This window comes from Dermacentor albipictus, unplaced genomic scaffold (genome assembly GCF_038994185.2).
Source record: "Dermacentor albipictus isolate Rhodes 1998 colony unplaced genomic scaffold, USDA_Dalb.pri_finalv2 scaffold_27, whole genome shotgun sequence".
Classification (NCBI taxonomy): Eukaryota; Metazoa; Arthropoda; class Arachnida; order Ixodida; family Ixodidae; genus Dermacentor; species Dermacentor albipictus.
In genome coordinates this window covers 461,172-479,771 of record NW_027225581.1, presented here as the reverse complement: position 1 = coordinate 479,771, position 18,600 = coordinate 461,172, and the positions used below count along the sequence as shown (strand labels likewise).

General features: G+C 50.5%; 1 protein-coding gene across 1 annotated transcript; it reads right to left on the bottom strand.

Annotated features, from left to right (window-relative positions):
- Positions 1–2,138: 2,138 nt before the first annotated feature.
- On the bottom strand, positions 2,139–17,685 carry LOC139052586 (uncharacterized). Its single transcript, XM_070529668.1, has 2 exons — positions 16,941–17,685; positions 2,139–2,152 (listed from the first exon to the last, which is right to left on the bottom strand). The coding sequence occupies exons 1-2, from the start codon at positions 17,683–17,685 to the stop codon at positions 2,139–2,141; spliced, it is 759 nt and encodes a 252-aa protein (XP_070385769.1).
- Positions 17,686–18,600: the final 915 nt, after the last annotated feature.

Sequence of the window (18,600 nt, the reverse complement as noted above, 5' to 3'; positions counted from 1 at the left end):
CTTCTTCGAACGCCTCCTAGCTGCAACGACGGTGAGGGGGAGATGCGCGTCGTGTCGCCCTGTCGTAACTGGGTGGCAATCTTGCCTTGCAGCTCGCCATTCTTAACAGCGCAAAGGCCGCTTCTTCGAACGCCTCCTAGCTGCAGCGACGGTGAGGGGGAGATGCGCGTCATGTCGCCCTGTCCTAACTGGGTGGCAAACTTGCCTTGCAGCTCGCCATCCTTAACAGTATGTACATTATGGGTACATAATCTTTCTATTTCATTATTACTTGCTGCATTACCTTAAAGTGGTGTATTTGATTGTATTGTAAGCTTGGATTCATTGTATGCCTGGTACAGTTCTTTTTATGAAGGTTTAGTAATGCTAAATGTGGTTTCGTCCCCATTGCTGATGGGTGGCTGTAGCCCAGTCAAGCTGCAGTGTACTAGCTTTTTCTTCGGCCACCTTTTTGGCCTTGTAAAAATGCGAAATAAAGTTGCTTTGATTTATTGATAACTATCCTCTTCGTTCCCTTACGCGAGGTATTTTGCGGCCCTATATAACAACATCTTTTCACTGTTTTCATTAAAAACCATAAAACTTGATTTTAACGCTAAACTTTATTCCTAAATTGTCACCTTCTTGTGCACAGATCTCAGCGAGACATTTGAAATCACTTTGCTTGTTGCCAAGCAACACAGTGTCTGCATAAAGCGCACCTGCAAGCTGCTGCTCTAATATTGTAACCGCCTGTTTGTATGAGATTAAACCCAATACTACTTATCTCTGGTGCCATCTCCATCATCAGCATGTACATCATAAAGATCAGCAGGGACAGTTAACCCCTGCCTCGAACCCGCATTGATATCAACTTTCTCTTCAGCCTTCATTCTTCCTATCTGACGCAAGCGGTATTTTCGGGGTAAATATCCCACAGAAGCTGTATACAGTCGTCGCTTAAGCCTTCCCCTCCTAAAATATACCTCGAAATGTTGCGGTCTGCGTTGTCATACGCCTCTGTAATGTCCTCAAAGACCACGTAGAACGATCTCCTTTCTACTCTGCATATTTCAATACACAGAGTAAGGACAAAAATTTATCATACAGACGCCTAACGATCCTGAAGCCATTCTGAAGTCCTCCGAATATAGTATTATTCGGTACCCATGCTTGGAGCTTTAGATTAGTCATCTACATTGCTAACCTGTATATTGCCGCTGTAATTGTAAACGTACGATATATATATATATATATATATATATATATATATATATATATATATATATATATATATATTGTCAGCGTTATATTACCCCTTCATCTGCTTCATCTGCATATATTCATCATCATGGCCCACCGTCATCTTCAGCGCGCGAGCTGCGAAATAAACCGTTGCGGCTTAACAGCTATCTCGCAAGTGGTGGGGGTTGCTTTCGATCCCTTGGTCCTCTACGCCTTCGAGTTTCCCTGTAGCTTCGTTCAGGCCGCCACTTGCTCCGCCTTTCCACAAGCATGCCCCAAGAAAATCCTCCAGGAGCCTCCGGCGTCACCATCTCTGCCCCACCGGCCGTTCCTTCATGGACCGTCAGCACGCGGCAACGCTGTCCCACCATGCTTGCTGGCCTTCATCGTGACGACGTTGATGACTCGCTGGACAATTATAACCGCGTGAGTGAGTCTAACTGGTGGGATGACATGCACAAGCTTGCAACGTTGCATTCTACCTCAATTACGTTGCGAAGACTTCGTTTCTCAACTTCTCAACCACGAGAGCACCTTGCCTGACTGGGCGGCATTCAAACACCAGCTTCGGCAGACTAATGGCGCTCCCAACGTTAGCTCTGAGGTCGCCAAGAAAAAGCTTGATGGACGGACGCAACTTCCCGAGGAAACATGCACCTCTTATATCGAGGACGTCCTCGCCCTTTGTCGCCGTGTTGACGCGACAATGACGGAATCTGATCGTGTTCGGCGCATCCTAAAGGGTATTGCCCACGTCCCGTTCAACGCACTGGCGATCAAGAATCCAAATACCGTAAGCGAGGTGATCGCGACCTGCCAACACCTCGACGCACTGCAGGCCATCCGGTTACAACCTGCCGCCGGTGACGCGCTCCCTTGGTAGGATACCGACCTGCCTCTGCTGATTCTGACCTTCATGTGCGAAGATCTGCGAAGAGCATATGCGAAGAGCATATGCGAAGAGCATGTGGCCTGCCCAGTCCTCCCGTTCTCCGGCCTCAGCCTTCAGTTCCTAGCCTGCGCGACATCACCAAAGAAGAGCTGTCCTCCATGACCTGCGCTGCAAGCTGTGGCCCTCTTTCGCCATCCACCTCGTATGCTCAGGTTGCCGCTATGCAACCAGCGTTCTCTCGGACAGCGCCTCCAGCTCCTGCTACTGGCCCCAACCATCTGGCGACTCTACCAACCCGTCCGTCTGCCACATCATTTCACACTACCCGGCCAAGCCCCACCCCATTTGTTATTATTACGGTATTCAGGCGCACATATCGGATCTTTGCGGAAGACCACAATAGGATGAACGCCGTGGCTATGATATTTATGAGAGAGACCCACTGCTTCCTCCGAGTGCTTACCAGCGCTGGCTCTCCCCACGCTCACTTTCTGCAGCTCCCGAGGCGCCTCGCAACTACCCTCCAGGTCGCCGCCACTCGCCCTCCCCTCTCCGACGCTCTACATCACCCCTGCAACTGGTTACCTGCATTCCTAACTACCGTTCGGAAAACTAGATGGTGCAGTTTTTTGGGGGGGAAAGCTGCATGGCTGGCATGGACTACAATTCCTCCAGAGTGCCCGGCCAATTATTTATTCGTGTGTGTAGCGTAACTGTCCTAGCATTGATTGATACGGGAGCAGCTATTTCCATTATTCACGCTGGCTTGTGCGCTCGTCTACGCAAAGTTACCACACCTTACAGTGGAGCTCTTCTTCGTGGTGCAAATAATGTTGCGATTCGGCCATCGGCGCGATGCCCCGTTAGAGTTTTGATCGATGGAATACGCCTCCATATCTAGTTCGCCGTGTTGACTTCCTGTGCCCACATGCTTATACTAGGGTGGGACTTTCTCTCTTCGGCGTCTGCTTTCATCTCGTGCCGTCAGCGCCTCATTAACTTGAGAGAGACCGACCATTCCGACGATGAGTAAGAACCACGCCTTCGATTACGATCTGTTGACGATTGTATGGTGCCCCCTGGTCGCGAACAACTCCTTGTAGTTAACTCTGACATCGCCGATGGTGACGTTTTAGTTGTACCATCAGCCCGTTGCTTATTCAAATTGATTGATCTGGCACCCAGCCTTGTTCGCTTTACCAATGGCATGGCCATTTTGGCTTTACTGAAAACAACCAATGAGCCAGTTATACTTTCTAAAGGCGCCGCTCTCATGTGCGCCTTGGACATACAGCCTGTCTCTGTGCTTACCTCGACTACTGCTGTTTCACAACCACCAACAGCTATGGATCCGGTCCCTGCTTCTGTTCTCGCTAGCACCATCAGCTCCAATTTAACGCCACAGCAGACGGGGGAGTTACTGGCATTGTCATCCAAGCATAAAGACTCATTCGACGTACACTCTCCTCTTCTGGGACAGACTTCTGCGACGGCTCATCGCATACACACAGATGGAACTAGCATAGTGCGACGGTGGCCATATCGCGTTTCTTCCGTTGAACGACAGATCATCGATAACCACGTTGCCGACATGCTGAAACGTAGCATAATCTGCCCATTCTCAAGCCCTTGGTCGTCACCTGTCGTTTTGGTGCGTAAGAAAGACGGCTCAGAGCGATTTCGCGTAGACTACCGCGCCTTGAACAAAATAACACACAAATATGTATATCCACTGCCCCGAATGGATGATGTGTTAGATTCATTACAAGGCGCGGAGTATTTCTGCAGCCTTGAACTACGCACCGGATATTGGCAGATAGCCATGCATGAAGCAGACAAGGAGAAAACCTCCTTTGGAACACTCAATGGACTTTCTGAATTTAATGTAATGCCGTTCGGCCTGTGTAATGCTCCCGCCACACTTGAGCGGATGATTGACACCATACTACGGGGCCTGAAGTGGAAGACTTGCTTATGCTACTTTGACGACATCATCATATTTTCGTCGACTTTCCATCAGCAATTGCAGCGCCTCGGCGAAGTCCTGACATGCCTCTCCGTTGCTGGCCTTCAGCTGAATACAAGAAAGTGCCACTTCGCCAGCAAAACCATTAAAGTGCTCGGACATCTTGTCAGCCAGGAGGGCCTTCAACCCGACCTCGACAAGATTACCGCTGTCCTCCGCTTCTCCAGGCCTCAACGCACCAAAGACTTGCGTAGCTTCCTTGGCCTAGCTTCGTATTTCCGGTGCTTCATACGTAACTATGCCACAATTGCGGCGCCGCTGCATCAACTCCTTCCTTCTGGAGCTCCCTACGTATGGTCGGACGAATGTCAAACTGCTTTTGACGCCCTCAAGCGTGCCCTCACGTCCGAACCTGTGCTTTGTCATTTCGACAACACCACGGCCACTCTTCTACATACTGACGCCAGCGGACACGGTATCGGCGCTGTTCTTCTGCAACGTCAGCAAAATTCTGAAGAACGTGTGGTTACATACGCGAGTCGCACGCTAACAGCTGCAGAGAAACGTTATACGATTACCGAGCAAGAGTGTCTCGCCATTGTTTGGCCCGTCCAAAAATGTCCGCCTTATCTGCACGGCCGCCACATTACGGTCGTTACTGATCACCACGCCTAATGCTGGTTGGCGACGCTAAAGAAATTAACGGGACGGCTCGGCCGTTGGATACTTCGTTTACAAGAATGCGACTTCGACGTCACCTACAAATCTGGAAAGAAACACCAGGATGCCGATGCTCTCTCTCGTTGTCCCCTACCACCATCTTCAAACGCTGCTTGCTTACCAGCTTTCGTGAGCAAACCGAAGGGCACGTCGCCTGCATTCCCTTCGCTCGCTGCTCTCGACCGGCTCCCATCCAGCCATTCTCATACGTTTGCCTCTAGCCAACGCAATGACCCCTACTGCCACTCCGTTATGGAACGTATTCGCGGAACATCTCGCACACCTCGCTCGGCTCCGTCGGCAGTTGAAAACCTTCAAGATCGAAAATTCGATAATATATCGGTACGTGTTTCATACCGAAGGACACCATTGGGTTCCTGTCGTTCCGCGATCAATTCGGGCCCAGATATTGGCGACCTTTCACGACAATCCCACTGCCCGTGAATTTCGTTTCCATAAAACCTATGAGCGAATTCGCAGCCACTTCTCTTTGCCTGGATTTGCAACCAGCGTAGGGAAATACGTGGCTTCCTGTTCGCTCTGCCAACACCGCAAACAACTGACCTCACCTCCGGCTGGACTGCTCCAACCTGTCCCGTGTCCTGAAGCTCCTTTCGCAGTCCTTGGTATCGACCTCTATGGACCGCTACTCTTAATCACCGGTGGTAAACGATGGATCGTCACAGCGGTAGACCACCTGACACGGTACGCTGAAACAGCCGCTCTATCTTCGGGATCCGCAGAGGAGGTTGCAGCCTTTTGCTTAGAAGCCATCTTTTTATGGCGCGGAGCCCCACGTGTCCTTTTGAGTGACCGCGGCAGGACCTTTCTCTCCAAACTACTCGACGATGTTCTCCGTGCGTCCAATACCATCCATAAAACGACTTCCAGCTACCACCCTCAAACTAATGTTCTCACAGAGCGCTCTCATCGCACGCTGTCCGACATGATATCTATGTACATGAACCCTGACCACACCAATTGGGATGTCATTCTACCGTTCGTCACTTTCGCATACAACACGGTCGTCCAACGCACTGCGGGGTACTCGCCCTTTTTCCTTGTGTATGGTCGCCAAGCGCTCACTATACTCGACGTTTCTTTCTTCAGTGTCCCCATGCCTTCGTCCACATCAGTGTGTGAGCAGTTCGTTTCCCGCATTGCCCGCTGTCGCGAACATGCCAGCCTCAACACCGACGCCAGTCAACAAGACTGCAAAATTAGCTATGATGCATCTCACCGTGTCGTTTCCTTCCACCCTGGAGAGGAAGTGTTATGGTGGACCCCAGTACGCACTCCTGGATTGTGCGAGAAATTTTAGTCCCATTTTATCGGGCCCTACATTGTTCGGGAACACATTTCGCCAGTGAACTATCGTGGCACTCCAGTTGTTCCGCCTTTGGCCGGCCGCTGCCGTGCCAGAGAGAGTTTGCATGTTTCACGTTTCTAAGGAAGGCCGGACCCCGGCCGAAACGGCAATAATCCGCTTCATACGCGCGTCTACTTCACTGTGCATATTTATCCGGCCCCAGAACTGCTTTTTTTCCTGGTATATATATATATATATATATATATATATATATATATATATATATATATATATATATATATATATATATATATATATATATATATATATATTTGTTGTACAACCTTATATAAATTGAATCTATTCTGTGTCGGCAATGTTCTCGGTATTCGTCTATCTATTAACAGGCCCCTACACCACCTCGGACATTTCTTTAAACATTTCAAATAAAAACAGGAATTGATTTCTGCATGCCGTTACAATCAACGATGCCAAACGTGGCCACGCTACGCGCCGAGGGCACCACAAAATAAAATTTAAGAAATCCAGTGTTCCTCTCCGGGCGCTGCCGGTAACCCCAGCGCTCGTCGTGACCTCACCAGGGTTCGTCTAGTGATGTGACCAGGGGAAGACGCTGTCGATTGGTTTACCAAGAACGAACTACTTCCGCTCAGTCTGCTAGCATGTACGCGCACTCCCGCTGCGTATTCCTCGTCGTGTCGCTCGCTTCTGGCCACTTGCGATTCGGTAACTATAGTGCTAGTCAGCGCTCTTTCCTGTCTACTCACTCGTACTGTGTTGCACTGTTCCTGTTTTTATCCTAAAGATGAACCAACCAGCCCCATTGAACACACTGGTAACTACGGCCCGCAGCTCAAGTGCACAATCGCTCGCGTTCGAACGTAGATGTGCTTAACTGTCCGATTAGCTGCGCGAACAGAGTAGGACAACATTTTGCGATAGCTAGAAGGGCATCCGTATGCCGTTCTTGGCTGCAAGAGGACCGACTAGAAAACGAAACGACGCGAGACTGGCTGCCTGCAGTCGTTTCCTTCTGTCAACTCCCTGCCGCAGATGCTCTCCTCCGAGTTTGCACTTGCCACGCACTGCAGACCGCACGCGCAGCTGCATTGATGATGCCGTTAACTGGAAAAGGGCTATCAGTCAGTGGCCTAAGCCTGCAGAACGTACCATTCCATATCATTCCCACGATCTGGGAAAAGCGGTGATGGCAGCTGTTCATCTCTAGCGAAGGTGTTTCCGTACGGCGTGTCACCGTACGGATCCATTATATAAGGCGTTTTTTTAGCTGCACCAATTTTTTGAAATGATAACAAAATAAATCGCGGTAATGTTGCGTTTGCCGTTCGAGTGTACAGATTAGCGTCCTCTAGATACCGAGCAATTGCCGCACATACGTGTGTAATTACCGAAGTTACAAGAATAACTTTCTAATTATCAACAACAGGTGGCTAAACAAAATAAGTGCATTGGGGCTCGTCATCCAAACTACCTATCCCAATGATCAAATTATGAATAGTGCATTTCATGTGGTAGCTACGCGAACAATTACTTCCCCTTGCCAGGCTCCTTGAAACCGAAACTGGCTTGAGAAAGACCGTCTGCGTCGTCGACGTCGCCACCCCCCTGCCTTTCGTCACGTCTCCGAGGTCACCACCGGTCCGGCCCCTGAGGAGCTTGCGTTATCTCCTTGCTGTTTGCGGCGTTGGCCTAGCGCTTCAATGCCGGCGGGCTGCCAAATTTACTTCGTCATTCCGTTGGTCGCCACGTGTCCACTTCCATCGACGCAATGCCGTTTCAGAGTATTTCGACCTAGTACGTCTCGGCCGAAACGTTGACTGCTGCTTTAACCTTGTTCTTGTTTTGCTCATCGTACTGAATATCCATCTCCCGCCTTCCCAGTGTTTCCCCTGGCTAGCATTGACAAGCCTTTATAAACGTGCGCGCAACACATGGTCAATAGCGGCACGCTTTGTAGGGGCACGGCAGCAGCAGCGGGTAGCCACAGAGGAAGAAATTCCACAAGATGGGGCACTCGCCCACAATTACCAACAGGAAATACATCACGACAGTATTAATGCCGTCCGTTATAGAGCCGCAAACATCGGAAACAATAATGTTAAATGAAGTTACCCGACATTTCTTGATATTCATTTTTTCATTCTTTCCAGCTAAAACTAAAGAGCATTGCGTATAAATAAACTTATGCTGTCTGACATTTTTCTCATGCCACCTAGCAACAGGCCAATGACACTCCAGATATGCAAAATGCGTGCGTCATGCGCCAGAGACGCAGCCGAACCAAATGACGCCGGCTGCGCATGGGAGCGTTTGCCAGTTCAGTGACCAGGCTGTCTCATTTATGGCTGTAGCCTGGTTCTTCGGGCTGCCGGCGTATTCTTACGTTCCTTCTGCACTTCGACATGGCGCTATGCATTGTAGTATTGGACTGCGGCAAGGTGAGAAATTTGCTTTGACAGTCTGCAACGCCCTTCCCGAAATTTGGGCTTATGAAAGTTGGCCAAAAAGAGGCCAACCATCCTATGGAAGTTAGTTTCAGTGGGTCCCACATTATTGTAATTAATTTCGTTAGTTTTTGGAATACTGTTGAGGCACACTCGCCGCGCCTGGCATTGCGACGCAGTTAGCGAAAAGCGGTTTAGAGTTAAGCGAAAAGTTAGTTTGGTGCGTACTGAATCATAACGGGATAGTACTGTGACGCTTTTTATGGCCCCGCGGCAGCATCCTCCTTCTTTTGGTACTCACACTTCTCTAAACGCGACGAGGTATTACCAAGAGCGATGGATAGCACGGGAGTGTGTTGTTTGCGTCGGCAGAATGCGCAAAAGATAATGCCAAGGAGCTGAAACACCGGGAACTTGTAACTCTAAAATGTCTTCTGTACGAATGAAAACAGGTTTTGCACCCACGCATTTGTGTTGAGTGCGAGTGGAAATAATTCTGCGAGCGTCTAGCATGGTCTCGCTGATAGCCTTTGTTGTGGCCATGTCTGAGTATGTAGCTACCATCGTGTCGGCTAAGGTACAGTAGTTTAGGAAACTCGAAGTCGCTATGTAATTGTGCTCTCAATGTGCAGGAAATAATGCCCGGGAATGGGGGAATTGCTGAAGATCAGATATTTTCGCAATATCGTATGCATTGTATCATTTGGGATGAGTCGGGTATTTTCTATGCCATATATGTAAAAGCGAATTGCTTTTGTTTGTAATGCCGCCATTCACCACTTTCGCACGCTTCGCCTCTAAACGCAGTATCCTTATAAGCTGCTAATGCCAATATGGCGCATGCTTGTAATTTATTTTTTTTTCAGCTGATGGTGTGCGGTGGTGTTTCGTACGCCATTGCTGCTTACCTGGTTGCACATCGTTGGGTGAATGCACAAAGAGGCGGGAACGAGCATTTATATAGAACCAAATAAAAATTTCCTCAATTCACGTGGTGTCTGCGTCTACTGTATGAAACTTCACGTGAGACAGATTCTCATGGAGGCTTGAGAAGACCGTTCGCAATCATTTTTACCTAATAATAAAATGACTCCGCGCCAAGACCGAGCACGTTGGAGCAGAAGAAGGAAAAAAAGATGTCGCGCCGATCAGCGCAGCCGGCATAACCTAGCGTTCAAAACGCCCGCGCCCAATACCGAAACCGGAAGTGCGGTTCACGTAATATTGCCGCCAGGTTGGATTGCTACAGTCGATTTGGCCGCTGGAGTGAATGGGAGTGTCCGTTTTTGTGGAATTTCTTTATGGTGTAGCCGAGAAGCGTGGAATCGCGGTAACCGGGAGTGGAAATTATATTGAAAAGCGCGGTGGCGATGACGTATGTCACGTGGTATTTGGAGGAGCCTTCGGCGTGGAGGAGATCAGCCCAAAAGCCCCGAGTAGCGAAGGAAAGAGCGACACGAGCGAGGGCCGCGCTTCGATCAATCAACGCAGGTAACTCCGCTGTCACGGCACCATTTTGGAAAATTCTCGCGGCAACGCGTTGGTTACAGACTCGTGCACAACTGCAACACAGAATCTAAATTTCGTCCTCTGGGTGGTTTAGGTGTTTAAAATGTATTTCTACTGATTTCAGCAGAGCTTCCTTACATTTTGGTCTTTGTTTGTAAATCAGCCTAACGTGAACCTCGTCTAAACATGCTGCTGCGCGCTTAGGCATTTTCTCTTCGGCTTTCTTCCGGTTGAAATTACTCAGCACCAACTCTTTCCCATCTAGGTCCCGCTTATGCTCTTCTTTATCTCGGAAACCGCCTCCTTATCGCCTTGGAATGAATAAGCTGCTATTTTTCGCATATAATTTAACGCAGCATCCTCATCAGTTGGTTTCCATCCTTGTGTAGGATACGTTGTTGTAGTGTTCCAGACTTTCTGCCTTATACGTTTATGTGATTCCAAAATGTTCGAGGTGCGCCATTCCTTTTTTTACCTATGTCTGACAGGCAACGTTCACTTTCACTATTTATCTTTGCTCGAAGGAGTACTTCGACAACAGGCTTTTTGTCCTGGTATATTTTCCCTTTTCGGCCTGGTTCAATCTGCGGCAGCTGCGCCTTTTTGCTTTGCTTTGTCTATGTTCTTCTGATGCTTTATGTCGTTCGTCAATCGCTTCTCTTATCTTCCTGTTTCGCCAGCTCTTCGGTTCCCTCTTCCCAACAAGAATGTTGTTTATCTTTCCTTATTTCTCTCGCCATTACAATGAGACGCTCTCTTATATTTGTAGCATCGTCCCGATGCTACAAATATAAGAGAGCGAAACACAAAGGGACACTTATTCAACATAAGTAACAAAACAACGAAAAGAAACAAAGTCCAAAGGTCGGATAGTCTCGCGCAGGTCGTCGGTGGCCAGTGACGTCAAAGAACACAGTAGCAGTAGTGTGAAAAGCAAAACTAGCTTTTATTGGGTGAACCTGTGCCCACAAAACAGGCTACACTTATAGCACAATGATAGCGGCGAACACGCTCGGCGATCGTCGAAAATCTGATCAGCGGGTCAAGCGCGTCGGCTTTTATACAGCAGTCATCGAATGTTCCAGACTAATCTTTCGGACCCACGTGCCTTCCACAAAGTTCTACAGCATTCGCGTCAGGTGATGAAATCAGATAACATAACGTTCGGCGACAACAGACAGCGGATAGAAGCATCGATAACGTTCCAGAAACTTCGGATACATACAGGCGCGTCCCACGCTGTGCGATTACATTTGTTAGGCTGCGAAACGTGACAATATTACCACACTTTGCTTGGCCATTTTCCAGGTTCTTCCTCGACATTTGTGACTATGTTTCATATTTGCCTAGGGTTTAAATTAACACTGTTCATTCTTCGCTCCTTGCTCTCTTTCCCAAATACATATACAATTTTAAAATGATATGTTTATGGTCACTGTCTGTGTCGCTAAAGCCTTCCTCGTCAGTGGTAATTTATCTCCAGTTATCAAAGATAGCTTGAGTCATTACACAATAATCAATAGTCGATTGCCTATTTCCGACTTCCCTTGGGATGTGGCCATGACATTTAGGCCTGCATTTATGATAACGATGTTACGTTGCTCAGGGGGATCTAGCATTAACTTCCCCTTGTTGTCGGTGTAAACGTCTAGATTATGTATGTGGGCATTCGTGTCACCTAACAGGATAATTTCGATTCTAGAAACTTTTATTGCCAGCATTAAGGCATTTAACCAACTATTGGTTCCTCTCTTTGCAGTTTTTTCCCGTCTATAAATACGTTACACACATCCAAGTGATTTTTCCACACCGTGCCTGCCAACGGAAAATTTTCTCGACACTTTGAATTTACTGTTTCTCATTTGGTTCCATTATGTACGAGCCTTCCGGTTCCCCACACTTTCTGATTTAGTTCTGTTGCACCCTTCCCAAACTTAATTTTCAATGATTGGTGGTTCTGCTATGTTTCTAAGGCGCTTCAAACATCACTTAGAGCGCGTACATGGACAAGGGACCAAAAGAACGACGAAGACTGGTCCTTGTCTATGTATGCGCTGTAAGTGATGTTTGCAACAATTTAATACCAACTAGCCCGTACCCAAACCTTGCTTTTAAGCGGCGTTTCTCAACCGCGCACACACCTATTCCTTCTGTATTTTACAGCTCCTCAGTCTCTAACCATTTTCCTTTCTTCTGCCGTCCTACATGTTTATGTACCCGATTGCATGGGGAGCTCTCTTATTTCTTCTTTTCATTCTTTTTCTCTCACTGGCGGCGCTGGTAGTCTGTGGTATCCCTAGGGGAGCTTCTTCTTCATCACTACTTACGTGGGCCTCTTGTGCGCCCGTGGGCCCTACAAGACAGCAACTGCGCAACCTTCAAGTCACAGTCCATTTCTCGCCTAAGCCTGTGATTGAACTGGATCCCATTGCCTTGAAAAACACCATATCTTCTCTCTTTGCTGTTTACTTCTGCAACCACGGGAGGCACAATAATCCGAACCACTTTCAAAGCTGCTCTGGCCCTGCCTAAATGTACTTCAACGGAGCGCATGTCAGCTTTGGGAGTGCACAATACTTTCGACGAACTGAGGCAGGCCACCCTGATAAGACAAAGGGAGCGCCTCAGCTTTACAAAAACTGGTAGGGCAATATTGGCTAGACTCAATATCCCAGCATACCCCATTTATCTCGCAGAGCAGGCCGTACCTTTCCCTCTTTCGATCAGATCCAAAATTACAGTAGCCCCAATTCCAAAAAATATGCATACCGTGTTCAACAAAGAAAGGCGCAAAGCACGCGCACAACACATTCAATCAGCGTACTCTAATAATCATAGGTACAACAGGTACTACACGGAAGCAGCTCTGTTTGAAGAGGCGACCGGGCAGCGCTACCAAAGCCGGTACGCCCTGCAGTCGTGAACGCGATCAGCCAACAGCAAATTACCGCGTCGGCCACGGCGGGATCCCCCACCTCGCCTGAAATATTAGCAGTGGAATCACACTTCCAGGAGACATGTCGTATGTTTCTCAAGGGGCAAGTGACTGCGGCTTGCCTCGCGATAATCCCAAAATCCTTCAACCACCATCATCGCCTACTCAGGTGCCCGGGCCACGCGGGGGTACAAGGGCTCACGCGGGGGCGAAAAGGCTCACGCGTTAGCTCGAGGGTTCACTAACCGAGCGACGGCGTCCTCTCCAGCCACCCCAACCAGTCGCACTATCCCTCACAAAATTCTACCAATATAAATGCCAAAGACATCCTTGCTCATCAGCGCAGAGTCTGCAGAAAATACCCGCCGCCTCACTCACAACTTAGCGAGGAAGAGGCCGCCGATTGGCGTAAAATACAGACCGGGGTGTTCCCCTGTTTAATATTGCTAAATGCCATGTATCCCACTCGTTATAGGGTGAACTGTCCTTGGTGCGGTGGCATACCTACCCTAATACATATAACCTCGGAGTGCACTAAGCACCATCATAGGCCATATAGGGGCGCGATGTGCGTCCGCTATAGACAGACGCGCGCAGAGAGAAGAGAGCGAACTTTGAGAGCGACCGGCGAGCAGCCGAGCGGCGGTGAAACTGAAACTTTATTGTACGTGACTTCCACGCCGGGGAGGCCGGCGCCGCGAACATAAACATCCGCTCGTTGTGCAGACGCTCACGGCGGCGGCGGCGGCGGCGGAATCGGATCCACTACAGGGCTCCCCCCCGTAGATACAAAGGTCGCTGCTGTCGCGCTGATGCCCAGGACACGTGCTTGCTCACGGGGCAGGGTATGGATGGGGGAGAATCGGGCGGGGAACCAGTGGGGAGTGCAGGAGGAACGCACAAGTTTGCCATGTACGCAGGCTTCACACGGTCGATTGAAATCACGTTTTCACGGCTGTTCACAGAAACAGTAAGTCTTTTCTCCGCGCTGCAGTACTTCGAACGGGCCGTCGTACGGTGCAGTGAGGCCGGGTCGGATGCCTTCGCGGCGCACGAAAACGTGAGTTGAGGCAGCTAGGTTTTTGCTTACGAAAACGTCGTAAGTGGAGGGCTGTCGAGGTGATGTAGGTCGCAAGCGCTCAAAGAGCGACCGAAGTTGTTCAACGTAGGCAGGAGGCGAGAGGTTGGGGACTGCCGGTGGTGCGAAGAATTCGCCGGGTAGACGTAGTGTCGTCCCGTAGACCATTTCGGCAGCAGTACACCCGAGGTCCTCTTTTATGGCCGACCGAATACTTAGTAGAACTAGCGGCAGGTCGTCGACCCATGAAGTTCGAGCGTCGCGGGCGATGAGGGCGGCTTTCAACTGGCGGTGAAGCCTTTCCACCATTCCATTTGCTGACGGATGGTATGCAGTTGTGTGGATGTGGCGGATACCGAGGATGCTTGTTAACGCTCCGAAGAGCTCACTTTCAAACTGTCGTCCGCGGTCGGTTGTTACCACGCTGGGGCAGCCGAAACGAGATATCCAACCGGCTACGAAAACGGACGCCACGGTTGGCGCCGTAATATCGTGTACGGGAAACGCTTCAGGCCAGCGCGTGTAGCGGTCAACGCAGGTGAGGATGTATCGTTTACTACGCGATGAAGGCAGCGGACCGACAATGTCGATGTGAACGTGGTCAAAGCGAGAGTCGGGCGGACGGAAGAGTTGAAGTGGTGACTTGGTGTGGTGGGTCGTTTTTGCACGTCGGCAGCGTTGACATTCTCGAGCCCAGTGGCGGACATCTGCGTTGATGCCGGGCCACACATAACGGGAGGTGATGAGGCGCTGAGTGGCGCGAACACCAGGATGGCTCGAGTCGTGTAGCTTGCCAAAAACTTGACGACGGTGCGAGGAAGGCACAAATGGGCGGGCACAGCCTGTTGACATGTCGCAGACGATCGTGCCGGAGGAGAACGGCAGTGGCACCTCAGCAAACGAGAGAGATGTGGACCCTGCACGCAGGTCACGCCGCTCGTTGTCAGAATGTTGTGCCTCTGCGATGATGTCGAAATCCACAGCAGCAGTGGAAAGCGCGTCGACACGTGACAAGGCATCGGCAGCCGCATTAACGGGTCCTTCGATGTACGGTAGGTCGGTCGTGAATTCGGAAATAAAATGCAGGTGCCGAATCTGCCGGGACGTGTGTGTGCTGTGGTTTCCACGGAAAGCGAATGTCAGTGGCTTATGATCCGTGAGTACGTGGAACACGGTACCTTCGAGAAGGTGGCGAAAGTGGCGAATGCCAAGGTAGACAGCGAGGAGTTCGCGGTCGAAAGTGCTGTATCGAGTCTCTGCCGGCTTCACCTTCTGCGAAAAGAAACCGAGTGGACACCGCAGATTCTGCTGGAATTGTTGTAAAACTGCACCAACGGCACTGGAGGAGGCGTCGGTGATGAGCCGCATGGGCGCGTCAGTTAGGGGATGCACTAGGAGGGTGGCTTGTGCCAGAGCATTCTTGGCTTCTTGGAAGGCGGCGTCTGCTTCGGATGTCCACTCCAAGATCGCAGATGGTCCCTTTGGAGCCTTCAGCATATCAGTCCGAGGTAGAATGATGCGCGCTATATTAGGCAGGAACCGACGATGGAAGTTCAGAAGCCCGAGAAATTCGCGGAGCTTGCGAAGCGACGTTGGACGTGGAAAATCCCGCAGAGCTTGAGCCTTTCTGTCCAATGGCTTGATTCCTTCAGGTGTGACAAGGTGTCCAAGAAATTCGACGTTGTCAACACCAAAGACGCATTTGGCTGTGTTGATAGTTAAGCCATGTTCCTGCAGTCGTGAAAACAGCAACCGCAGATGGTCAGCGTGCTGCTCTGGGGAAGAACTTGCCACCAGCAGATCATCAAGATAGGCGATGACGAAGTGCAGACCAGGTATGACTTCATTGATGAAGCGTTGGAAAGTTTGGCCTGCACTCCGTAACCCGAATGGCATGCGGACATACTCGAATAGGCCAAAAGGTGTTGTGATGGCAGTCTTCGGTATGTCCGCTGGTTCCACAGGAATTTGATGATATGCTTTGACTAGGTCAATCTTGCTAAATATGGTTGTTCCAGCAAGAGTGGTAGCAAAGTCGTGAATGTGCGGGAGCGGCTACCGGTCGGGAGTGGTGCGGGCATTCAATGCACGATAGTCTCCACAAGGACGCCAATCTCCGGGGTCACGCTTGGGCACCATGTGCAGCGCAGATGACCAGCTGCTTGACCATGGGCGGATTATGCCTAACTGCAGCATGTGATCAAATTCTCTGCGAGCTGTGGCGAGGCGGTCTCCAGCAAGACGTCGTGGCTTGCAGAACGCTGGAGGACCCGTGGTGACGATGTGGTGCGTCACAGTGTGCCGCACTGGATGTTCCACATTGGTAGGTTTGGTAAGTTCAGGAAATTCACTGAGGATAGAGGCAAATTCTGATGATGGCGAATGCGGAGCTGGTTGCGTAGAGGCGGACAGCGGTGCGAGGATACCTCGCACGGAGAGGCTGGTCGTACAGTCCACAAGTTGACGGGAGCGGAGATTCACGTTCAAACCGAAATGGGTAAGAAAGTCCGCACCTAATATGGCGAAGCGCACGTCGGCGATGATGAAAATCCACCGAAATATGCGACGCAGGCCCAGGTCAATGGTGAGGGAGCGTTGGCCATATGTTGCGATTGTGGATGTATTTACAGCTTGCAAAGGTGCAGTCCTCGGACAACGGTGTCGGTCCTGGCGAGAGGCAGGAATGACGCTTACCTCTGCACCAGTGTCCACAAGAAATCGATGGCCTGCGATCCTGTCTGTGATGTAGAATAGGCGGCTTCCCGTAGCGGTTGAGTCACGCGCCGCCATTAGTGTCTTGGGCGGGAACGGGAACGCGAACGTGAGCCACCCCTAGCCAGTGGAGAGCGACGAGGCGTGTTCATCTGCATTGCTGCCATGGCGTCCATCAGGCTGTCAATTTTCTCCTCGAGGCGAGATTGCCGGGCCTCGAGGGCTGACGGGACAGTGGTCGAGGACACCACGGACCTTGCGCCGGAGTAGTCGTTCACGCGGTCCGCGAGTTCTGCCAGTTTGTCAAGAGGCATATCATCCGCAGCTGCCAAAACCACGACAAGTGTCTGAGGCAAGCGTTGCAGAAACAGCTCGCGCAATAGTGGACTCTCGGAGTCTTGAGTACGGTCGCCGAGTAGCTGTCGCATGCGATGTAATAGCTGCGACGGTCGGCGATCGCCGAGTTCTTCCGCGTTGAGGAGTTGCTGCAAACGGCTTCTCTTGGACACGGTTTTGCGTGTGAGTACTATGGCCTTGAAATGGTCGTAGGGCGTGGCCGGATGTGGGGCTCTTATGACGTCGTCGAACTCATCAGCTACCTCGGAGGAAAGTGCTGAGACGACATGGAGGTACATCACACGTTGCGATGTGATGCGCCGCAGATCGAAGAGGGCTTCTACTTGCGTGAACCACACGGCGGGATTCTTCGACCAAAACGGCGGCAGCCGCAGCTGGGCATTAATAATGGCGTCCATGGCAGCGCTGGGGGCAGGGATGTCGCCTGGCACTGTTGACTGGGGCTGAAGAGCCGGGGCGTCGTTGCTGACTACTGTAGTGTTCATTTCGTCTTCCATTGCGTGAGCTTGCTACGTCTGGGTCACCAAGCTATAGGGGCGCGAAATGCGTCCGCTATAGACAGACGCGCGCAGAGAGAAGAGAGCGAACTTTGAGAGCGACCGGCGAGCAGCCGAGGGGCGGTGAAACTGAAACTTTATTGTAGGTGACTTCCACGCCGGGGAGGCCGGCGCCGCGAACATAAACATCCGCTCGTTGTGCAGACGCTCACGGCGGCGGCGGCGGCGGCGGAATCGGATCCACTACAGGCCAAATACCAGCAACACAATTGAGCAGTGGGAGGCACAGCTCGCCCGCTCCGGCCTGGCAGGACAAGAGTCCTTAATTAGCCAGGTCAGGCAGGCGGTAGAGGCCAGTGTGGCCCTGGACTGAGAGGCTCCAACCACCCCTTCTTCAAATCTTTTCCATTTCAATAAACATTTCTATCTATCTATCTATCTGCAACCTCAAAACCTTTCTCTCGGCCTCAATTTCAGTCATAGCGCTGGACTGACACGGACAAGAAAGACGACAGGAGTGGGCTAGCGCACTTTCTGTCACTTGGTCTTCGGTTCTGTAAAGCTTTCTCTTAAAGAGCAACTCACCGGGCCGGATAGAAAATTTTGGTTATACACTGCAAGGTCTTACATGTTCTCTACGCAGTGTTCTGCCGAAAATTATTTCAAATCGGCTCATTAATATCCGAGACAAATGTTTGAATCCAACGAACCCATGATTTCAGCAGGTGGGCCCTACTGCCAAGCAAGATTCTCTCTCCACACGCCCCTCTAGCCTACGCAAGCGAAATTCGTTATTTGACTTGCGTTCTCCCATACCGGACCTCGAAGATCACGTGACGCATACGTCACAGGCACCGCCTTTATTTTTTCTCTTCACTTCTTTTTCGGCGCTACGCACTTCCGCCGACGGCGTCG

Bases quoted from the DNA above. Each gene is read 5' to 3' on its own strand.
- LOC139052586 (XM_070529668.1), bottom strand. From the start codon at position 17,685: ATGGAAGACGAAATGAACACTACAGTAGTCAGCAACGACGCCCCGGCT.